We start from the raw sequence: 24,352 nt of genomic DNA, 5'->3' as shown, positions 1-24,352 counted from the left end.
CATCACTTCCTTCCTTCTCCAGATGACAGGTATATGCCCAGGAGTCCTACAGCCATCGCTGCTGTGGCCTGGGCCCCAGATGGTTCTATGGCAGTGTCTGGGAATCAGACTGGGGAACTAACCTTGTGGCATGGAGCTAAGGCTGTGGCCACAGCACAGGTGTGTTGGGGCAACCTTGGTTCCTTGTGTATGTGAGTTCTGCCCTGGCTGTGCATGTAGTGGCATGTGCTGGGGTAAGAGGGGATGTCTGGGAGTGGAAGGAAGGTTAGTCCTGGCTCCTCAGGAATACTGAAATGGACCTGTTGTGTTCTTAAGGCTCCAGGCAGCATCAGTGCTCTGATCTGGTACTCAGCACACACCTTGATTGTTCTCAGTGCTAATGAAAAGGTCAGCGAGTGGCAAGTGGAATTGCAGAAGGGTTCGACACAGACAAATTTCAGGTGAAAGGGGGCAGCTGGGTTAATGTGATACCACGGTGGTCTCCTCACACCCAGGATTTTGAGCAAATCACTCCACCTCTACTTCTGAACTAGGAACTAACAGGATGTTAGTAAGTGGGGAAAAGACCCTGGGAAATTGTTTTTGGTTCCTCATCATGTCAATTTAAATAATAATTACCAAGTGCCTACTTTATGCTAAGCTCTGAACCAGGCAGTATGAACCAGATTGAAAATCCTTTTTTTTTGTTGTTGTTTATTTTTATTTATTTTGAGAGAGAGAGAGAGAGAGCAGGGGAGGGGCAAAGAGAGAGGGAGACAGAATCCCAAGCAGGCTCCACACTGTCAGGCAGAGCCAAATGCAGGGCTTGAAGTCATGAACCGTGAGATCATGACCTGAGCCGAAATCAAGAGTTAGACACTTAACTGACTGAGTCACCCAGGCACCCCTGAAATTACCTTTTAATTAAGGAAGCACAGTGGAAGAATGTGCACTTAAGTAAACCACCAGCAACATGCAGAGTGGTTAGTGCTATAATGAAGAGAGAGATACATAATTCCTGGGGGTGCAGAATTTGAGAAATTTATGGTGTACAAAAGAGTTGCTGTTTGATGTTGGGCTTAAAGGATGAGCAGGAGTTTTCTAGACCCATAAGGGAAGGGAATGATGTTTCAGGAAGAGCAAGTAGCATTAACAGAAAGCAAGGAGGCATGAGAGTGCATGGTATATTCTGGGCACAGCCAAGTGTTGGGTTCTTGGTGAGAGTGGGGGTGGGGGTGTCGGGGAATTTGGATTGAAAAGATAAACTGGGGCCAGGTTGTGGAGAGCACAGTGCTAAGAATTTTGAACAGAATAATGGTCTGAAATTGAGGAAGAGGATTCTAGTGGCAGTATGGAGGATGGATAGTAGTAGAAAGATGTGAAGGGCAGGGAGATCACCTTTACATTAGTTGTTCTAGTCCAGGGAAGAAATAATGTGGGCCCTGAGCTGGGCAGTAGGATGCAAAGCGGGGAGAGAGGTTTAGGCATCTGTTACAAGTAGAATCCGCAGTGCTTATCAATCAGGATGGAAGGAAAAGACAGGCATGTAAGAGATTCTTAGTTTGGGCAGGTAAGGAGATGGTGATAATGAATACTGACAGAAGGAAAACAGAAAGAGGGAGAGAATTCATAGTGAAGGTAATGCATTGTGTTTGTACTTCACTCCTAAGGAATTCATGGGGAGCAGAGGAGCCTGAGAGAGGGGGACTAAAATAGGAACTTTCTGTCTCATGTACCTTTTTTGCGCTCCAGTCTTCACCTGAACCGAGTTCTGCTGGAGGACTTAGGGTTCCTGACAGGTGTGGCCCTGGCCCCAGACGGTCACACCCTCATCTTGGCCAAAGCAGATTTGGAGTTGCTGCACATGAAGCCAGGGGATGCTCCCTCTGTAATCTGGTAGGATCCAAAATGCTGTTTCCTCTCAGGCTACAGAAAGAGGAAAAGTGGGTTAGTCGTTACCCTGAAATTTGGTCTAACTTAGAACAAAATACTGGGATCTTATAGAGAGATGTTCATGGGTTTGCCTTCTTTCTTTCTTATAAACCAGGAGCGGCTTTACAGAATATCCTATTATGTTGTCTACCCATCAAGACTATGGTGTGTTTGTCCTACAGCTAGGGAACTCTGGAGTTCTTTATTTCATTGTAAGTCCTATTTGAGTATGTATTAAAATGAGCATTTGTCCAGGGCCAATATATATATACATATATTATATATTTTAATATTTATTTATTTTGGGGAGGGCGCAAGTGAGGGAGGGGCAGAGAGAGGAGGGATAGAGGATCTGAAGCAGGCTCTGCCCTGACAGGCTGACAGGGTCCGATGTGGGGCTTGAACTCATGAACTGCGAGATTCTGACCTGAGCCAAAGTCAGATGCTCAACAGGTGCCCCCCAGGACCAATATTTTTAAAACCTTGGGACCATGTTTGAGGATAAGAGGAAGGGAAAGGCATTGGTTCTAAATTCCCTTCTCTTCCTTCAACTGGAGCATTCTATAGTGGGTTTCGGCTTTCCTATGAGGTTTTTTTGATACAAAAAAGGATTCTAGTTTTAAAAAGATCATGGGAAACCATCAACATAGGAGTTTTCTTAATTGCATTTTTTTCATGTCTCTCTTGCCTTGCCACCGCAAGTACTAATATCTGGAACAAAACAGACATATCTTATAGACAGTACATGGGGCGAAAGAGGGCAGACACAGAAGGGTACATGCTCCATGATTTCATTCAAATGAAGTTAAAGAACAAGCAGAAGAAATTTACAGTGATAACTCAGAATGTTGTTAGCACAGGGGGTGGGGGTGCTCTGGCATTGACAGGGAAGGGACGTGAAGGCAAGTTTCCAGGGTGATGGAAATGTTCCGCAGTTTGATCTGAGCAGTGATTACATGGATGTGTACATGTGTAAAAGTTCATTGAGACATACATGTAAGATTCATATGCTTTACTGTATCTAAATTACAGTTAAGAAAAGTTCTGAACAGCCCAGAGCTGAAAAGAGTTGCTTTGGCTGGATAGGGTCAAGTGCAAGTAGGCTAAACAAAATGAGCCATCCTTTCACAGAGGCAAAAGGAATCAGGAGAGTTTGAACAGAGCCTGAACTTTGATCTGACCTTGGAGAATCCAAATGGGACCCTAGTGTTAGTAACTCAGGCCAAACCTGAATCTGGTGAGTGTGATGAGTGGACTGAAGGAGTCTGGAGATGCCTTGTGGGGGATGGTAGGTCCTTCAAGGCTGGAAACCTAGCTCTAACCTCTGCCCTTGAAATGGCAGAGTCGTCATATTTGTGTGCCAGTTCTGATGGGATGCTATTGAAACTCGCCAAATGCACCCAGGAAGGAGAATGGGACACAGGTGACATCTGGCAGAAAGAAGCAGAAATGCCTGAAACTCCAACTCCAGGGACAGAGCCATCTATGAATGACAGCATAGATAGCTGGTCACCGCCCCCACAGCTAAAGACGCAGCAGCGTAGAAAGGTGAGTTTGAGGGAAGGATCACAGATAGAGGGAAGGAGGCTCTATGTCTGACAGACTGATGCTTCCTAACAGCTCACCATACCGCTTCTCCTTTCCCTCCAAGATTCACTCGGGCTCTGTCACGGCTCTCCATGTGCTGCCGGGGCTGCTGGTGACAACCTCAAAGGACAGAGATGTTAAGCTGTGGGAGAGACCCAGTATGCAACTGGTAAGTGCATATATGTGTAAGAAGGGCTAAAGGATGTCACAAGAGAGCAAACTTAGGCAAAGAGTGTGCAAAAGATCAAAAATCTGGTTTCTTCTGTCTTTGCTATGATGTGCAACTGACCTGTTTCCAGATTAAAGGCATTAATGTGAGGGGCACCTGAGTGGCTCAGTCAGTTAGGCATCTGACTTCAGCTCAGGTCATGATCTCACTGTTTGTGAGTTTGAGCCCCACGTCAGGCTCTGTGTTGACAGCTCAGAGCCTGGAGCCTGCTTTGGATTCTGTGTCTTCCTCTCTCTCTGCCCCTACCCTGCTTGTACTCTGTCTCTCTCTCTCTCTCAAAAATAAACATTAAAAAAAATTTTTTTTAAGGCATTAATGTGAGAGATAAACAAGTTAGTAAGGAGACCCTAGGCTTGTAGCCCTTATCTCCCCCTTTTCTGTTCCCCGTTGTAGCTGGGCCTGTTCCAATGCGAAGGGGCTGTGAGCTGCCTGGAACCTTGGCTGGGCCCTAACTCCACCCTGGAGCTCGCAGTGGGAGACACACAGGGCAATGTGTACTTTCTGTCCTGGGAATAAAGGCAGAGACCACCACTGTGCTAGAGATGCAAAGCCTGAAGATACCAGTGGCTACTTTCTTGATTAAATTTTAAAAATAAAGTGTCAGAAAACCTCAAGTGCAGTCTTGCCTATGCTCTGAAGTGGATGTGGACCAAGAATATGGGAGGTCTAATTTTTTTTTTTTTTCTGATTTAACATTAATTCTTATTAGAACTGCAAGAAAAAGAACCAAATCTATAGTAGACATTCTTTGAAACGAGGCTTTAGAAATCTTCTATCATTTGCTGACCCCAGGATCCTAAGATACCATTCCTGCCAGTAGGAGGGATGAGTGATGTTGGCCAGCACTTAGTTTGAACAGAGAGCTGAAGACCTCTCAGTCAGCAAAGAATAAGAGGGGTGCCTGAGTGGCTCAGTTGGGTAAGCATCTGACTCTTGATTTCAGCTGAGGTCATGATCTCATGGTTCATGAGATCGAGCCCTGTGTCAGGTTCTGCACTGATAATGCGGGGTGTACTTGGGATTCTCTCTCTCTCCCTAAATAAATAAATAAATAAATAAATAAATAAATAAATAAAACATTAAAAAAAACTAAAAGAAGAAAGCATAAGAGAAGGAAGAGTGAGTTGAAAGTGCCCAGTTAGGGCATTTAGAGAGAACATTAGGCTCCACTCATAGAAACGGTGTCTTCTATGCAGAACTACCTACCCAGCTAAGAGATGAAAAGCCAGGGCACTGAAACTACGAGACTTCTGGTTTTCACACCCTCTGACAGAGCAGCAGCAGCCATTTGACTTGTATACATTTGTCAATATAGTAATTTGCATTCTTGGAAGAAATCACAAAAGTGTATCTCTCAAATTGAAGTTCACACAGATTAAAACAAATGAAAAGGTAGAATAATTATACCAATGGACTCATCGGGGACTGTGATCCTTCTAAGCTCTAGAACCTTATTTTCCTGTAATTCTATCTTATGGGAGAGGAAGTTCCCTGAGGCCCTTTCTAAGGGTTAGGGAAAGGTTAAAGATCTATGTCCCAAGAATTCAAGGGCTTGTATATGAGAAGCCAAGATTTTGTCCTGGTTGGTAAGGTTCTCTTAAAGAAATACCACTGCACTCTGACCTAGAAATGAGTTTTGTGGATTTGGGGAGTTGAGGGGTACTGAGTTTTGTTCTCATTTCACCTTGATTCTAGGTTTTACATGCAGAAATCACCTGAGGGACTTTTTCCTTACCTCTACCAATGCCTCATGGTCTCCCTCAGCCAGAGGATAAAGACATAAGAAATGCCATCAGCTGATGTCTTAATCATAGGTCATGCTTCTATCTTTTCTCATGTGCCTCATGCAAGGACTCTAAAAATACTTTCAAGACCACCTCCTCCATACACCTTGTGACTCGAAGTCCAAATGAAGGTTTTTTGAAATTTATGATTTATAATACTACCTAGAAACGCTAGAGATCCATGGCATGGCATCATCCTAAAAGTTGCTGATTTCAATCTTTGGCCTTTTCCTCCTCTGAAAGCATGGGCCAAGGACAGGAGGAAGCCCTAGATGTCTGTCTTCCATGCATAAAAATTCTACAAAAGCACCCCACCGAAGGCTAGAGGAATGGAGATAAAGAAAATTAAAAGGCTAACTTGACCCTTGCTCAATAGACTCAGCCTTGTTGGCCAGGCCTCCTTGAAGGGGTTTTTCTATCTTTTTTATCTTGTAGACGTATGGCAAGGTCAGAGTATAATTGCTATGAGTGACAATAAGAAGAGACTCTAGGTAAAAGTAAGTATGTGCCCAAGGGAGTTCAGGTTTTAGTTTAAACATCTTCTGAGTTCTTATCATTAAGAAGAAATTCAGTGTCTCCTAGTATCTGGATGAGTTCTACAATTATAGCCATTGGATTGTGGGATCATAGGACATCAGAGCAGTCTTCTCCTACCCATCCACAAAAACATATTTTTCATATACCAAATTTTTATACGTTTCTACCTATCTATTCACAATCTGTTTTCAAATCGAGAGCAGAGCTCCTTAAAGTTTAGTTTGTAAACTAGTGCCAGTCCACAAATTATTATTATTAGTTTTTGTTTTATTTTTTATATTTGAGAGAGACAGACAGAGAATGAGTGGGGGAGGGGCAGAGAGAGACAGAATCCGAAGCAGGCTCCAGGCTCAGCCCAACACAGGGCTCAAACTCACAAACCATGAGATCATGACCTGAGCTGAAGTCCGGCGCTTAACTGACTGAGCCACCCAGGTGCCCCGCCAGTCTACAAATTATTAGTGGTTCACCGCAGGTACAGAAATTGAGAGTAAGCATTTAGAAATTGTTATAGAAATTTGAACAGTAATCTTATATATCTGACAAATTTAATAATAAAAACTGAAGCTTGTAGTTTGTATGCTTTTGACTTCATTTTCCTAGTTCCTCATTTTTATTAAATTTTATGAAAGTATTGTTCCATGACAGACCAGAAATTAAAACAAAGAAACAAACAATTGGTCCTTCATCACAGAAAAGTTTGAGAAACACTATTTAAGAGAAACCCTGTAACCAAGTGGCTAAAAGCATGAACTTGGAAAAAGCCTGCCTGAGTTCAAATCTCCATGCCTCCCTTTCCCTGTCTATTAAATAGGAACAATAATGGGACCTACTTCTTGGGGATATTGTAAGAATTAGATGAGTCGCGGTGGGTGAAACATTTGATGTGCTAAGTGTTCACTAAGTCTAGCTTGACTGTTCTTTTACTGACCCAATAGTGCAAGTATTACCTTGTTACTCTTCCTCAAAAATGTCTTCATTACTGGTATTTATTTAATTGGTCAGATGAAATCTGGGCTAAATTCTTCAGTTTTCAAAAAACTTATATATGTGGAACTGATATTCTTTCAAATACCTTATCTTTCCATCCAGGAAAATGGATGTGTTTTCTGTCAGTTAGGATAGTGAGGTTATGCTATGGTAACAACTCCAGAATATCAACAGCTTAAAATAACAAAGATTTATTTCTTACTCATGCCACAGCAAGGATTCATGAGCGATTCTGCTCTACTTTGCTCACGCTTAACATTTTCAGTGACTGCAAAGGCAGGAAAAAGGAAATGTGGCAAAAACCAACCAAACAAAATCTGTGGGCTCTAAGTCTTCAGTCTAGAAATAAAACACATCACTTCCACTCGTATTTTGTAAATATGAGCAAAGCAAGTCACATAGCCCTACCCACTGTCAAAAGGGAGAGTGGTATCATCCTATCTCGTACTGGGAGGGAGAACCAGGAACCAGATACACAGTTATACCCCTAAAGAACCTTTTGGCATTGGTGTTTTTCCAGTAAAATGGCTCTTAATCCTTTTTTTTTTTTTTAAATCATTTAAGATTTCCAGAAGAGTATTCCTATATACTTTTCACCAAGCTTCCTCTAACACTAACACCTTACATAGCCACATTTAGATTCCCATTTTCTATAGTCCAGAATACATTGCATTTACTCATCCTGTCTCCTTAGTCTCCACCAATTGTGAGTTTTTCAGTCTTTCTATAACCTTGACACTTTTGAAGAATACTGGTTCAGTGTTTTGTAGAATGTCTTTCAGTTTGGCTTTGTCTCATGTTTTTTCATGAGTGAACTAAGATTGTGGATTTAAGGGAAGAATAAAAGATATATGTCCTTCTTGTTATATCATATCTGAAGCACATGTTATCAACATGACTTCTTACTGGTGATGTTAATTTTGATCACTTAAAAAAAAATGTTTTTGAGGGGGCGCCTGGGTGGCTTAGTTGGTTAAGTGTCCAACTGGCTCAGGTCATGATCTTGCAGTTCATGAATTCGAGCCGCACGTTGGGCTCTGTGCTGTCAGATCAGCCTGGAGCCTGCTTCAGATTCTGTGTCTCCCTCTCTCTCTGCCCCTCCCCCACTCGTGGTCTGTCTCTCCCTCTCTCTCAAAAATAAACATTAAAAAAAATTTTTTTTTAAATTCCTTTCCAGTCTTTGCTGAATGTTTATCATGAAAGGGTGTTGGATTTTGCCAAATGCCTTTTCTGTATCTCATGAGATCGTCATGTGACTTTTGTCCTACCCTGATAGATTTGCATATGTTGAACCAATCTTGCATTCCTTTGATAAATCTCACTTCATCATGGTGTATCGTCCTTTTTGTTACTGGTTTAGTCTTGGTAGCATTTTATTGTGCATCTATATTCTTAAGGGAAGTTGATCTATAGTTTTCTTCCCTGGTGATATCTTTATCTGGTTTTGGTTTCATGTTACCTCATAGAATGAGTTGGGAAATACTCTCTTTTACTTTTTTGGAGAAGTGTGTAGTCTAGTTTTAATAGCAGCACAGTATTTCAATGAGTGAATATATTTAACTAGGGATCTTTTTTTACATATAACAATGCTACACTGACATCATCTGTACAAACATGCATATCTGGTTTTTAGGTCAAAGGGTATGTACATTTTAAGTTTTGATTGGTAATCTGATCTCTAAAAAGTTACAGGCTACTGTTTTCATTTAAATAACCTTCACTTTTATCTAATGAAGTATGGTTTTGTCTGTGTTTGTGTGTGTCTGTGTTGCATGTGTTTACAAATAATCAGGAAGTCTTTGGATCTGACCTGGACTTTGGTACTTCTTAAATGGAACAGGGTATGTCAAAATTCATTCTATTCTCTCCTTTCCTCCCTGAGATGTATTTAGGCTTAGTGACAAGTCCTCTAAGTGCTTCCAGATTTTTGGACATCTGCTGAATCCTAAGATAAGTGGTGGGAGACCTGGTCTGCAGTTGGTAAATGGGGGAAAAAGTCACGTTAGAAGATTTGGATGGGAACAAGGGAACAATTCGGCCTCTGTTGTCTCTACCCTTCTTGTAAGAATACCCAACAAACTTCAGTTTGCATAAAAATTGAATTAAGTGGGGGAAAAACATCACTCTCCATTAGCATCGTCAATGCACAGAAGCTATTCTTCTCTGAAGAAACAGGATCCTGAGTAATTTGTAGCTAGCTGTGGGATACATAGAGCAATGGGTACTTTCTGTCCTGAAAATGAAGAAGTACGAATGTGAGAAGAAATAGGTGTTTGGAGAAGTTGAGCCCAAAGAAGCCAATGGTAGATTTGTGCTATTTTTATTACATAAAATATCAGAAAAGTCAAAAGTACAACACTACACATTTTCTTGTTTGAAGATCACATCTTATCCGGGTTATTTACTATTGACATTCACCACAGCTGCAGGAAATTAAACCGTATCTTTAGAAGGTATCGCATGCGGACCTGGTTGGGGCTATAGACAATGAATTCATTGTAGTTGAGGGTATAACCCTCTGGATTCAGAATTCCTGTGTCACTTGCTGGTCCTAAGGGTACTGTACTCCCATTCCTGCCAAGTGGAAGAAAGTGTGTCAACATCGGCGTCAGTGTCAAAAGTTGGAACACAGAAAGTAGAGAGTCTTATCTGACCAAAAGGAGTCTTCTGGCCCTCTAGACTGAATACTTACAGAGTGATGAAGGAGGCAGGACTGGGAGCCATCTTGCCCAGTCCCTTGGTGCTATGTTTGCCCTGAAGTAATCTTTCTGCCTCAGGATTGGCCTCTAGTAGCTCATTACACTGACCTAGAGCTACCTGCAAAGCAAAAGATCTTTTAACACCCACATCCTACTGAGAAGTGGATGGCTCTAAGGCCAAACAGAAAATCCCATCAGTACTTTCTTCCCCTACTCCTGCAGAGGAACAGAATGAAAATTGCCCTTGGTCCCCTCTCAGGTTCTCCCAGGTATACCTCCTGGTTCCGGAGTCAAACTGTTCTCTTTGGAAACATAGGAACTCATAACAAACTAGAGATCATAAATATGTTCATCTCACCTCTGATAAAAGCAGCAGTCCAGTATCCTTCACACGAGAAGCAAAGCAGTAATTGGCACTCTTAGAAGACATGTCGGCAAAGTAGATTCCTTTCCCAAACTGAAACATGTCAACAGCCATGAAGGTCAGCTGCTTAACCCACTGTGTTAGAAAGGAGGCCTATGCCAGTGACCCTATGTTTCCATTATCTTAAACACTATATAGACCCCTCTCCGTTTCTCCTTGCAGTTCTGTTCCAGAGAAGGCAGATGTATTGGTGAGTCTGCTTTCTGAGCGGGTAGATGGGATATCTTTAGGAATTTAAAGGAAGAGGGAAAAGGTAAGAAATGTTAGGGTTTTTAGTGAGCTGTTTTAATTCTTGGGAAGAATCCTAATCGAGAAATACAAGAGAAAAAAAAAGGACTGCGAAAATTATTGTTATCCTTTACCCTGGGCTTCCTTCCAGGATTCAATTTCTACTCACCATGTAACCTGTGATGGGAGCCTCAGGTGGGGCAATTCGAAGCCCATGGCTCAGGATTCCCACCCAGTTAGTAAGTCTGGAACCATGCCACAACAGCATCCTAGGGAAAAGCCATTATTATTATTGCCCTCTATTGCTCTCCAGCAGGGATAGGCCATAAACACAAAAAAGCCATTTTCTGCCATTTTCCAGAAGTCCCATAACCACACTTCAGGCAAGGGAATGTTTTCCCAAACCCAAAGCTAAACTCAGACCTGTTATGAAGGTCCTCTCTGAAGGCTTCTTTTTCACCCTCCTTCTCTACTTCAAAAACATCCAGCAAGGTCATGGTATAGTCCCTGTGTGTGGGAGCATGAGTAGACTGTAGGTACTGGGAAATCACCTGTGAAAAAAAATGAAAGAAATGGCTGATACGGACTGTACAAGAGACCAGACTGAGCTGAAGAACCTTGGGGCTTCTGGTAAAAACTGGCAGACTTCCTGCTCCCTAATGGTCTCACAAGGCAGTGAGAGAGCTGTACTTTCCCCAGTTCCTGGTACACAGAAACTCTGCTCTATGTAAAAGTTTGCTCTTAACCAGAAGCACTCAGAGAACAGTGGGGTTAGGGGGATGGGTCTTAAAGGCAGGAAAATACATGACCATTTTTCTTACTTTGAACTCATAACTTTCATGGTCTAGAGGGTGCAAGGCACAATGTAGTTTCCTATAGTGCTGGTCCAATGGGTGTTCTGGGCTTTGCAGCTCCATCTTCACAAGCTTAATGGCAATTTCAATGTCTCCCAAAGCCTGGCAAGATGAGATGCAGGATCAATGTGTAGGAACTTGGGAACAGAATTAATGCTTCCCAATCCACACATGTCTCACCTCTAGTAGTTGTACTTTGTCTGACAGCTCTTTTTCTGTCCGGATTAATGGAGGGGTACGGAGTCTAAGAACAGAGATATAATTCATAATCAGTTCTCTGATGTGTGACCGAAGGCACGTGACTGAAAGTAACAGACTAAAGATAGGTCCTTTAGAAAATAAGTATAAAAAACTGGGGTTTTCCACATGAGGGAGAATCTATATATATATATATATAAAGAGAGGTTCCAAATATATAAATATATGAAGAGACGTTATGTACATAACCTTGATATCTGTATACACTACAAAGTGATCCCAAGTCCAGTTACCATCCCTCACCATACTGTTGACCTCCTTCACCCATTTCGCCCACCCCCAACCACCTTCCTCTGTCTGGTTCTCTGTATCTGTGAATTAGTTTTTGTTTTGTTTTTTTTAGATTCCACATAAGTGAAATCATATGGTATTTGTCTTTCTCTGTTGACTTATTTTGCTTAGCATAACAGTCTCAAGATCCATCCATTCATGTTGTGGCAAATGGCAAGATTTCATTGTTTTTTATGGCTGAGTAGTATTCCATTGTATAAATATACCACATTGTTATCCATTATCTGTCAATAGATACTTAGGTTGTTTCCATATCTTGGCTATTGTAAATAATGCTGCAATGAACACAGGGATGCACATATCTTTTCAAATTGATGTTTTCATACTCTTCAGATAAATATCCAGAGGTGGAATAGCTGGTCCATATAGTAGTTCTGTTCTTAGTATTTTGAGGAATCTCCATACTGTTTTCCATAGTGGCTGTGCTAATTTCTACCAACAGTGTATGAGAATTCCCTTTTCTCCACATCTTCTCCAACACTTGTTATTTCCTGTATTTTTTTAAATAATAGCTGAATCTTTATATCAATATCCATAAAGAATAATTTGGATATAGTCCTGTCTAGGAGCATAAGTAGACCTGTTGACCACTTAGGGTTATTTTTAGGTCACAGAGCTCTAAAAAGCAATGAAAGGAATAAAAACAGAATCGACACCAGAATATAGAATCAACAAAGATAAAATGTATTATACCTACAATCATTTGAATTAGGGAGTTATATGTCTGAAGGTATTTTACTTGTTGGTTAGATAGCTAAACCCATATTCTCTTGGGTAACTTCCATTTGGTCAGAAAATATGGTTGTAATCAGGTCAGGAGTTTGCATTCCAAACTTGTAAGCCAACTAAATAGGCTATCTCTAAATTATTTTGGCTCCGTGTTTATCCAAGATGATCATTTCATTAGAAATGAAAGATTAAAAAAATTATAGTTGCTGCTGAGTGATATAGGGGATACGGTTAGGTAGAAGACCAAAGAGAAGTAACAGCACAGGCTTTACCCAAAGTCATGTGGGATCCTTGTGTAGAATTCATTGCATGCTTCCAGGAGAGCTCGTCCATGCTGGCCAGCCCGAATACAATCCTCAATCTTCTTAAGAGACTGGTAGCCTGCCTTGATTTGTGCCGCTGTCAGCTTCCCTGTAGGCCCAGCCAAAGATCATCAGATCCCACACGTGGAGTCTTACCCTGTAAACTGTATTCACATGCCTACCCAACAAAGACTCTCACCACTCAACTTTCAAAACAGCTTCTCTCCCCTCATACTACCTCTTACCCCAGATCTCCTGTTCTTCATTCATACTATCAGCAAGCTTTAAATCATGAAGGTGACTAAATATTCCATGAAAGGAACTAGGAAATATAGAGAGGGAATGTAGGATAGCATCTGAAGTCCTACCGAGAGGGGCTTTCTTGGTATCATATTTCATTTCTACCATCATCTCTTCCATGGCCTGGACATTACAGATCAACTCTATCAGCTCCTGTACACGGAGATCTAGCTGCGATTCTGGTTTCAAGGGGGATTTAAGAGATTCCTTTTTTGTTTTCTCTTCATTCTACAGCCAAAAAAAAAAGAAAAGAAAAATATGAAAGTATCTATTTTGAGGTCCCTGCAAGGGATGGCTCTACAATATTCCTGGCAGGTGAACATCAATCAGCCTCTGCCAAACCACAGGTTCATTCCATTATTAACCTAGTTAGAGTACTCAGTGTGACTCCTACATCTGCCTCCCATAGTTAAACACTCAGAATAAGTCTAAAAGGCTCTCCTAATATGCTGGTAAGTATGTAAAGACAGCTATTATGTCTCAGATCTTCTCATCTTAAAATGACTAAGACTTTTACATTTTTCAGATACTGTATGTAACAGTTTTCAGCATCCTGGTTGCAACTCCATTTGTCAAAATTATTATTATTTTCTTTATTGGTATGGTATATACTGGTAGTATATAACCAAAAGTGAAGACAACTTTAAATGCAGTTTCATCACTGTGACTATGTACTACTCCTCTCTGGATCCATACATTAAACTTCAGGACCTGAGATTTTATAAGAACCATACTAGACAGTAGAGACTAGACAGCATTTTCTATCTTCATTCTATAGTCCCTTTAAGATTCCAAAGATCCGTGAAAGTTATCCCTGAGGTAACTGTTATCTTCAGTTAGGTGGTGAACAGCAAGACTCAAGACACCCTGGTCTGTTCTAGTCTAGGACCTGATCTAAGCCATTCTGTTAGACTTCACCTTGGTTAAGAGGAAGCAGTTTTCTCCCCAAATGTGTAGTCAGTTTACCTGTGCATTGGTGGCATAGTCCATTTCTAGCATATCATATTTTCCAGGCACCTTCTTAAACTTCTTACGATCCTCCCAATTGTTTTTTGTTTTGTCAAGGAATCTGTAGAATCCATGATGGTGAGAATATCTTACAAATAAGGGTCTACTAGGAATGGGCTTATAATTGTTTCCTTAGAACATCTCCAAACTGTGTCTCCCCCAACCCCCAAACTTCTTAGAACCCTTTTATACCCAACTTCCCACACATCTGGACTCTAAATTAGGATCCTGAATAGAAAGAAAAGCTCTGGAGACAAAGGGAACAAAAAAAATGGGAAAAAAGGGTCCTTGAGCTTCTTAAAGGCACCAAAATACCACATAAGCCATTGAGATTTTAGACAAAAGATCCCTATCTGCTCCCTGTCTCTGAAAGATTCTCAGAGACTCCAGAAAGCTCTGCATCCACATCATAGTGAAAGAATTTTTAAAACTCTAGCTGCAATATTCTCATCCTACCCACTTGGGTTTCCCAAGTTTCCTAAATTGTTGGTCATGTGCTAATTATATTAGATTCTTCTATTTTTAGTCAATTTCAACATTAGGTGATATAATCACTAACTTAAGGAGGCAGTTTGGTGTTTCAGTCACAGAATGTCACAGTGGAAATACATTAACAGTGAGGCCAAATCACACTTCCTATAAAATTCTTAAAGAAGACACATCCAAGAAGAATAGTATTTTTTTGGTACTCACTTCTTCTGAAAGATTTCCTTGGCTTTGTTGAGGTCCCCTGAACAAGCCACCAAGCTGTGCTGCCCCATTTTCCCCACTGCAAAGTAAATGCCACACATAAGATGGTTTCCTGCCAATCCAAGAAGAGTTCTCTCTCGAAACAAGCCAGCTCTCTAAGGTCTCCCTGCTTAGCATGTGACAAATGGGCAGGAAGGGGAGAAGGAAAGGTGAATGGATCCAGGAAGCTGATCCTGTTGATACTAGTTACCTGCTAACTGCCACAGTCCCTGAGCAGCATTAGCAGACCAACTGCAGGACACTCCCAGCCTCAACAGTCTGCCCTAGGTTTTTCCAATGAGGATGCTTGCTATTCCATTTGCAAGCCCCTCCCAGGTTACAGAGCCTCCATTCTACCAACTGAAACCCAGGGGATCTTTTGGTTACTCACTAAGCCGCTTTAGGCTTTCTGAATGACCAATCAGAAGATCCATAATAAAAGTCATTACCCCGGCCCCATCTCATCCAAACACTGAAGTGCCTCTGGGCATCATCTTCTAAGAGCTGAATCAAATAGTACTTGTTGTTGTTGAACTGAAGATTAGTCTATGATGAGAGAAATATGAACATAAGAGAGAGGTTTACAAATGGAAGCCAATAAACCGATGACTCTTCCTTGGTCACCGGCGGTACCAGTTATTGCTGTAAGGAAAAGGCTAATATAAGGGACTTCAGAATTAAAGATCTGGGCATTGGGACACTGTCATCAGTAATTATCAAGAAGAAATTGCCATAAATAGAATGGCTCCTCCCTTTACCTGATTTAGCATGACATCATAGACATCCTTCCCTTCACAGTACACATGGGCCTAGAGAGAGAAGGAAAAAATTGACATCAGTATATTCTCAGCCCTAATGGGATCCTAAGTGACACTAAATTTTCTTCTGCCTCAAGGTGTCATTCTCCAGCACTGCCAACAGCCATCTTCCAAGGAAAGAAATGCCAAAGTATGTTCTCCTCCCCATAACCTGTTATTCCTATAATGAAAACACGTTGCTTTTTTTGTAATTACAGAAAAACAAATGATTCTGACAGTTAAAACCTGCTCCAGAGGAAGCCTTTTTTCTGTATTCTTCACATCCTTTTCACATTTATCAGTAACTCACGCCATACCAGGGCAGTTTCTCATTAGAACAGAGATGGTTCTTCCTTCATAATGGTATAATTTTCTAATTGAGAAAGAGAATGAGGTGTGGGAAGCTGATGACAACCCCAGAAGTTAGAAATACCGATTATTATCCCCAAACTCCACCACTTCCATCTCTTAGCCTTGGAGAAAATTAATCACAAGCAGTATTTGGGAAAGGACTCTTAAAATGAGTCCTAGCAGTGTTCTGGACAAGAATCCAAGTAACAAATGAACAACTGCTTTCTGAGAAACCGATGGGCAGAGGAGTCTCTCACCTTCCCCACCTTGGCTGTGCACTCCGGGTCCACAGGAGCTTTTCCCTTTAACAGCAAAGTCTTCACAGACTCTGAGGAAAGACAGATACGGACTACAGCTACTTATATGAGGATCAAAAATAGTTATCATGTCATAATTAACTTTGCCCTTCCCAAGCAATCCTGATCTGCCCAGTTCTCAAGCTGTTTAAACTACATGAAACTGAAGATTCCGAGAAAGTAGATGAGTACTACACCCAAAGGATAGAATATTAATTATATCTTCGAGAAGGAAGAAGAGTTGAAAGAACAAGACATCCCTCACCCGCAGCCTCCCATAGACATTCTTGCTAGCCTCCCTGGCCTACCACTTGAAGCTGACCTTGCTTATCTTCTGTCCTGTCATTATTGGCCTTTCTTTCAGTCACAGGCTCCTTCTTTACCCCCTGCCTTTCACATCTTCGAGTTTTCTTTGCAGGAGGCCAGTCTTCTGTAGCTACGTTGCTATTATTAACTCTTCCAGCTTTGTTTAATGCTACAGAAGCTATGGGCACAAAGAATGGGCAAAGAACCAAAAGAAAGAATGAGTACCCACTGAACAGGATCCTACTTTGAAAAAACATCATCTTTTTAAAGAAATGGCTCAAGATGGTTTTGTAAATTTACAAAGAAATAATAATTGCATACCACTGTTCTTGATAATAGTCTGAGAAATCACTTCCTAAACTGCTATTCTAGCCAAATAATAAACTAAACTAAACTAAACTTAATTTAAATTAAATTAAATTAAATTAAATTAAATTAAAATGGAGCCCCACGGGCTCTTGTGAGCTCATAGCCTAAGGCAAGAGTCTCATAGCCTGCTTATCTCTATTTACTCATGCCCTCAAACGTTCCCAACATCTATCCTCAAACTAAGGTGGTATGAGATTGTGGTTAGTAGAGTGCTCTGGAGTTTGTCTCTAGCTTAGAGCCTAGCCCTGTCTCTTCTGGCTGTGAAACCCTGTAGAAGTTATTTCATCTCTGTTGCCCCCACTGTAAAATCCAGAGGATGACAAAAATAGTATATAATTTGTAGGATGGACTTATGCACTTAAAAACATAGTACACAGAGAGTATGATGGCTCATTAGTCCTAAAACCTGAATTTTACTATCTCTGAAACTGGTATGCATCCTACAGTGGATGACATATAAGCAATGAATCACGTTTTAGTTGGAAGCATTTTTCCTTTCTTAGTGATACATAATGATGCACCTTACAATTAATTTTTTTTAATTGGACATTAGGTGTTTAAAATAGTGCTGGCACTGTTAGTTATTAGATGTCTACAAGCAAGCCCTTCTCATAATTCTGTAATCCAAAAAGGTCTGAGAACCGAAATTTTAAAAGTTTTACACCTAAACTAGCTTGATAGCTAAGGGCGGGTCAAAGGGCGACGGAAGGGGAGGGGCTAGGGCAGAGGGCACCGTTCCCTTCAGACTCCCCGCCCCTCCAGCATTAGCCCCCTCCAATGTGCTCCGAACCTTGTGCCCTACCGCTGCGAGTCCCCCGCCGCCGGGCCGCCATGAAGCCAGAACTTGGACGTCATCAACCCTCTCCCAGGAATCGCCCGCCTAGAGTCACAAGGCGGGAATACAGCGCGCGTGCGTCCTGGAGAGAAGACGTCTACAAAGGACAGGGGCGGTACACCCCTCGGTATTTGCATGTTGCTGTGTGTTGTGGGAAATCACCATAACTGAGAAATGTCTTTAGGTATGGGAGTCTTATAAATGCTCGGCGGGGCCACCCTTTCCCATAGGGCGGAGGGAAGCTCATCGGTGGGGCTACGCGCTGAGTGCCTTAAGTCACTCTACCCCATGTCCCCTGGGAAGGTCTGAGACTAGGGCCAAAAGCGGCCCTAACAGGGTCCTCCCTGAGTTTCGGGGAGGTGAGTTCCCAGAGAACGGGGCTCCGCGCGAGGGCAGACTGGGCAGGAGATGCCATGGACCCCGCCCTCGAGGAGGGGCCTGGCGGATGCCTCCTTAGCCGGAGCTTGGAAAAGACTCACGGCCAGCGAAGTGAGTTCAATGGCTGAGGTGAGGTACCCCCCAACGGGGGGGCCTCATAACCCAATTCAGACTACTCTCCCCCGTCCTCCTTTTGAAAAAAAATAAAGCGGGACAAGGAGAAAGTTACAATTACAAATCCTAGCTAATAGTGGAAATCCTAGAATAGAAAGCTGTAATAGTGGAAGTTTGAGTAGTGAAAGCTTCAGAAACTTGAGTTTGGCTAGGGGAAGAAAGGGGGATACAAGGGTCAGGGGAGCTATGGGAATGCTAATGATCTAGGGAGACTTTGAAGACCAGAGAAACCTGGTCATTTGGCTTTTACAAAGGTACTTGGTGATGACATTAGGAGTTCTCAGATATTTGGGTGCCACCGCCCCACAGAGGGTGAGGGCAGTGCACCTAACAAGCATAACAAACAGACTTCAGATCCCCGCCCCCTATCCCAGACCCTCTGAATGTGAGGGTCTTCATTCTTACCGATAACACCCGGCAACCCTGGTGTTGATGATTTTCATTGTATGTATAGATACAGAGATATATATATATTCATTACTTCAACAAATATTTATCGGGGACCTTACTGGGTTTGGGGGTTACAATAGTTTGGTCAAGATAGAGAATATTTTGGCCAAGATAGAACTCATGTCTTCATGGAGTTCACAGTGTAGCTGCGGGCAGATATTAATCAAGTAATCACACAAGCAGAAGCAAAAGTACAGCTACAATGGAAGGAAGTTCTAATGGGAGAGTAAACTGCGGAACTCATCACTGAGGCCATGACAGGAGTTGAGCTGTATTGGAGAATCACAAAGTGAACAGGGGAGAAAAATGGCTGAAACAATGAGTGCAAAAGGAAGCGTGGTATGAGATCAGCCGGAGAGGCAGCTAGTTTCCACAGCAAGCTAGGCTAGAAACTATATTTTGTCCTACTGCGTGTGTGTGTGTGTGTGTGTGTGTGTGTGTGTATGAACGACAGATGGGTTAAGGACTAATATTCAAAAATAAAACTTGAAAACTCTTAGGCAGAAAATACACACAAATATCTTTTAGATCTTGAGGTAAGGAAGGGGTTTCTTAAGACAAAAGTCACTGAGTATAAGAGAAAATATTAATGCATTTAATTATATTAAAATTAAAGAATTTTGTTCATCAAAACACATAAAATTTAGAAAAAAGAAAACAAAATTCTCATTGTTTGCATGTGGTTTGATTGTGAATATAAACAATCCAGAAGAAACTACAGGATAAAATTTTTAACTCAATAGGAAAGTTTAACAAGGCTGATAGAAAATAACCTGTAAGAATAAATTGCATTTTTATAACAGAGCTTCAAACAAATAGAAACAGAATTTTTAAGAAATGATAGTATTTAATATAACATCAAAGTGTATTAAGTATTTGGGAATAAATCTAACAAAATGTAGATGCTCAACAAATGCTTGTTGGATGGGATTGGTTTGGTTAATTTCTTTCGTTGGTAGGTCAAAATCTGTTGCATCTAACTTAATTATAGCACAAATAAGCTAGACTGGTCTAAAAGGCATTAGTTTGGAGATAGGAAAATGTACTAAAAATGGAAAATGTATTAAAACTAGCTAATACTCAGCAGAGCTTTCTTTGTGTACTAGACACTGAGTAAAGTGCTTTAACGTGCATAATCTCATTTAACCTTCAAAATAATAAAAGCTAGAATTTATTTGGTGCTTACTATGGTATGAGCTTTACATACATTAATTCTTACAACAACCCTACAGGGTAGGTATTGTTTTTGTCCCTATTTTATGGCTAAAGAATTTGAGCTTTAGAACATTTTAAGTAATTTTTTCAAGCTCACACAGTCTATTTGTTTGCTAGGGCTGCCATAGCTAGCTCACACACTGGGTGGCTCAAACAACAGACATTTATTTTCTGAATTCTGAAAGCTAGAAATCCAAGATAATGGTGTCTACAGTGTAGGTTTCTTCTAAGGCTTTTCTCCTTGGATTGTAGATGGCTGTCTTCTTCCCTGTCTTCCCAATCACTATCCTCCCTCTGTGTCTATGTGCTAATCTCATCTTCTTAAAAGGACGCTGGTGATACTGGATGAAGGCCCACTCATATGACCTGTTTTACCTTAATTACTTCTTTAAAGGTCCTATCTCCAAATACAGTCACATTCTGAGCTCGTGGGAGGGTTTAAAACTTATGCATTTGGGAGGCAGGATCACAATTCAGCCCGTAACACCCAGTTCATAAGAGGCAGGTCAGATCTATGTAATTCCAAAGTTTATTTTTATCTACTAGACTATTGTATTTGTCAAGTTTCTTGGTAGTAATTACCATACCCCCCACATTTTTAAAAAATTATTTTTAGTTTTAGTTTTTCTTCTCTTAGTTGTTATTTTTTATGGTAGTTGGTGAGAATTACTGAGATATATTTTGAAGATATAACTTAAAAAAATTTTTTTTAATGTTTATTTATTTTTAAGAGACAGAGAGAAACAGAGCACGAATAGGGGAAGGACAGAGAGAGAAAGAGACACAGAATCCCAAACAGGCTCCAGGCTCCAAGCTGTCAGCACAGAGCCCAATGCGGGGCTTGAACCCAAGAACCATGAGATCATGACCTGAGCCGAAGTCGGAAGCCCAACCGAATAAGCTACCCAGATGCCCTGAAGATATAACTTTTTATAGTCAGACACAAAGTAAACATAACCAAAACAGTATTAAAACATGTCACTGATAACTAGAAGAAACTATTTAACAAATGTGTGGTGAATGAGAATTTTCTTAGGTCTTAAACAAAACAAGAAAACAGAGGAAAATAATACATTTGCCTATTGATTCTTAAAAAAGAGGATGAAAGAATTTTAGAAAATGCCCAATGGAAAGCTACACTGTTTAAAATTTGAATTCAATGTACTTAACACATAAAGAGCTATCCAATAGTCATAAGAGAAACAAAATTTTCTGTGGATAACTGAACAAAAGAAATGAATAAACTGCAAATATGAAAAGCAAGGACATGGAAAAATTTTTCAGGCTCACATGGCATAAAAATGCAAAGTATTAGTATTAGTATTCCACAGGACAATCGGCCTGTTCTCTTCAAGTTATTGTTATAAGAAAAAAAGAATAAGATTGGCACTGTTCTAAATTAAAAGAGACTTTTCAGGCATAACAACCAAAGGCAGTGTTTGGTATTTGGATGCTGGTTTAAACAAGCCAACAATAAAAATCCTTTTGGGAGCAAGAGGGTATGCAGATATGAACTGAATATTAGATGATTTTAGGGGATTATTTATATAGATGTGGTAATGGTATTGTAGCTATGATTTTTAAAAAGTTCCTTTAAAAAATGAATTAGGGGTGAAATGTCATGATATCTGGAATTTGCTTTGAAATACTTCAACCAAAATAATCAAATGAAGCAAATATTGTACAATACAGACAATTGTTAAATATAGGTAATCTATGTAGAGATGTCCATCATATTCTTTTCTCTAGTTTTCTGTGCACTTAAAATTGTCATATTACATTGAAGATACATTAAGGAAAAAATGATGGAAAAAAAGGATGAATTAGTCAAGACAACTGTAATTAAAGAGAAGAGCCAAGTGCAAATCAAGACTTCATATCCTGGTAAGTGAATATTTTAGGTAGTATTACTGATTATAATGTGATATTCCTAAGATGTATTTACATTTTTTATCATGTCATAATGACAGGAAAAATTTGATTAATCAAGCTAGACATAAAAGATACATAATTTCGGGGGAAGTCTACATATTTCAAAAAGTAAAGTGCGTGAAAAATGGATTTGTGATACCCAAGATTAAACAGATACTTCTTTAAAATAGAAAAGGACTCTTCCTAATGACTAGTTTAGGTTGGCATCCCACTGGACTGGGTAACTAGTTCCCATGTCCAGATAAGAATCTTTTAGTTCATACATAAGATCGTGCAAACCTCAAATGGCTGAAACAATCTAGAAATAAGTATGATTTTATTTTCTTTATTTGGGTTCTGAGAAGGTATAGAAGTAGTATCTAAAAAAAATTTCTGAAATCCCAGAATCTATAAAATATATAGGGAGAAATAGCAGGAGCAGAAGAAAAGTGAAGAGGAAGAGAGAGAAGGAGGAAAAGAAAGTGGAAAAAGAAGGATAAAAAATTTTAACAGTCGTATTTGCACAATGTAAGTGTGAGTTTACTGCTCGGACTTGTAATCGTTAAGATATTTTTTGTATGCTTTCCATGGACATGCCAGCAATATTCATATTGCTGTGGCATCATAAATTTGTTCAACTTTTGGGAAATGAAATAGTAGCAAGGTTTCAGAAGACCCGCAGAGCCTGACCAATGCTGAAGAAAGAGGAGACGTATCAGCAGGGCTACTGATGGGATAAAGTGGGAAGGGGAAGGAATTATAGGTCCAGAGAAGAAGGAAGGAACCAGCTGAAAAGCCTGGTGAAGGATTGTGATTACAGCAAAGGGACCTGGGAGTGTCTCATGGTCAAGGACTTCTTGTAAAATATATCCTATGGAAGAATGGAAGTGGGGAAGAGATGAAGAGAAATATTAAGTGGAGCAAAAGAGATGAACAGAGTAGCTGCCACAGAGGTGACTACAGAGGGAGCTGAGAAAGGAGGTTTCTGAAAAAGGGTGATTTGGGGGGAAACTTGTTTGCTTTCTTTTGCTTTTGTTTTTGTTTATAATGGTACAGCAGGAATTGGGATAATGGGCTAAATCTGTGATACTGTATAATCTTTATATCATTTGGTAACTATAGATATGTAACTGACATGAAATCTTCCACAAATTTAGAGTGTGTGTGGAGGATGGGGAGATTGTTGTTTCCCAGTGCCTTACTAAGAACAACAAGCCTCTCTCTTCCCCAGAATTCTCTAAAAATACTTAGGGCTTCAGGGAGGAGCATTCTCTTCTCCTGAATTCACTTTAGAGACTGGGCAGCCTTTCCTATCCACCCTTGAAATACGTAGGGTCCGTGCATCTCTGCCTTTATATGTCATCTTGGTATTCTAAAGTTCTTTACTAAAGTAGTTTTTTTTTCACAGTGATTTCAGAGAGCCTTATACTCATCTTTCTGGGGTTCCAAAATGATCCGCTAATATCACTCACTGGAGAAGAAGAAAATCTGCAATGTAATCTTGTTACTTTAAGAAGCAGGAAATTATGAGTGAGTGTAGGTCTGTAATCACAGAATTTAGGAGCAAAAACTAATTTCCATTGATTTCTTATATCTTGAAAGAATTGTATGATGTGTAAACAAATAGAAGTTTATAAGTAAAGTCATGCAAGCAGTTATTTACTTTTTCATTTCCTATCTATATAAGAATGAAGGATGAGCAAGGAAGGAAGGAGAACATGAATTGACCATGTACTATGACCAGTCATTTTGTTAGACCCTTTCATATATTTGTATATATGTTAGGGTGGGAGGTATTACTTTCCCCATGGTACAGAGGAGAAAATTGAGTCTCAGAGAGTTTAAGAAATTTATTCCAGATTGTGCAGCTAGAAAATGTCTTGGAAACTATCACAATTTATGTGAAATGTCTCAGAATATCCCTGTTCCGCACCTTGAAATAGAGATTTTCATTTGCTACTCTAAAGGAGGAAAAAGTTTTCCTTAACCTTCTTAGAGTCCCTGGCAGGATCTGAAAATTGAACTGACAAAAATTAACAAGAGGAAAACATACAAGTTTTATTGAATTTTCACATGTACGTACGTGGGAACCTTCACGGAATGAAGAAGTGACCAGAGTAGGAAACTTTTAAACTTTTAGACAAAGAGACAAATTTGTGAAGAATTGACAAAAGACAAAGGGCTTTGAACTAGTAGTAGAAACTGGTGAAGAAAGAGCTACCAAGATAAGGGTGAGTTTAATAAGGTTGGTTTATACAACTACATTTTCAAAGCCTAAATGCTTAACCACACCCATCTTTTAGTCACTCGGCTTGTTAACTGGAATATTACCCTGAACGTAAGTTCTAATTTGAATGGATCTAGACTGTTTATAATGAAACCTGTTACTTTGCATAAATTAACCCTATTG

General features: G+C 40.3%; 2 protein-coding genes across 11 annotated transcripts in view; one reads left to right on the top strand and one right to left on the bottom strand.

Moving 5' to 3' along the window:
* Positions 1-9,327, top strand: part of TEP1 (telomerase associated protein 1) — a 45,244-nt gene extending 35,917 nt beyond the window's left edge. For 3 of the 8 annotated variants that reach the window (XM_027065319.2, XM_053224230.1, XM_053224231.1), the window contains exons 48-55: positions 23-159; positions 316-440; positions 1,732-1,875; positions 2,027-2,123; positions 3,043-3,148; positions 3,254-3,459; positions 3,563-3,667; positions 4,121-4,341. In XM_027065319.2, coding sequence (XP_026921120.2) covers positions 23-159; positions 316-440; positions 1,732-1,875; positions 2,027-2,123; positions 3,043-3,148; positions 3,254-3,459; positions 3,563-3,667; positions 4,121-4,243 — 1,043 coding nt within the window. In that variant the 3' untranslated portion in view covers positions 4,244-4,341. Of the gene's footprint in view, positions 1-22; positions 160-315; positions 441-1,731; positions 1,927-2,026; positions 2,124-3,042; positions 3,149-3,253; positions 3,460-3,562; positions 3,668-4,120; positions 4,342-5,422; positions 6,643-8,920 lie in introns of those variants that run through there. The other 5 variants (XM_027065322.2, XM_027065323.2, XR_008299258.1 and 2 more) reach the window with 5 other exon arrangements.
* Positions 9,328-9,342: 15 nt separating this feature from the next.
* Positions 9,343-17,928, bottom strand: PARP2 (poly(ADP-ribose) polymerase 2). 3 transcript variants are annotated; one of them, XM_015068200.3, is made up of 16 exons: positions 17,782-17,928; positions 16,627-16,788; positions 16,266-16,336; positions 15,619-15,669; positions 15,310-15,406; positions 14,825-14,900; positions 14,090-14,192; positions 13,192-13,351; positions 12,794-12,932; positions 11,424-11,487; positions 11,211-11,345; positions 10,813-10,940; positions 10,559-10,658; positions 10,096-10,194; positions 9,731-9,855; positions 9,343-9,612 (listed from the first exon to the last, which is right to left on the bottom strand). In XM_015068200.3, the coding sequence occupies exons 1-16, from the start codon at positions 17,810-17,812 to the stop codon at positions 9,453-9,455; spliced, it is 1,701 nt and encodes a 566-aa protein (XP_014923686.1). In that variant the 5' UTR covers positions 17,813-17,928; the 3' UTR covers positions 9,343-9,452. The 3 variants fall into 3 exon arrangements, with proteins under 3 accessions (XP_014923686.1, XP_014923685.1, XP_026921133.1); XM_015068199.3 differs by having other exon boundaries at positions 17,770-17,923; XM_027065332.2 differs by having other exon boundaries at positions 16,275-16,336; positions 17,770-17,923.
* Positions 17,929-24,352: the final 6,424 nt, after the last annotated feature.

Source organism: Acinonyx jubatus, chromosome B3, assembly GCF_027475565.1.
Source record: "Acinonyx jubatus isolate Ajub_Pintada_27869175 chromosome B3, VMU_Ajub_asm_v1.0, whole genome shotgun sequence".
Lineage (NCBI taxonomy): Eukaryota > Metazoa > Chordata > Mammalia > Carnivora > Felidae > Acinonyx > Acinonyx jubatus.
Note: the sequence above shows the minus strand (reverse complement) of the source record. Positions and strands in the feature narration are given on the sequence as shown.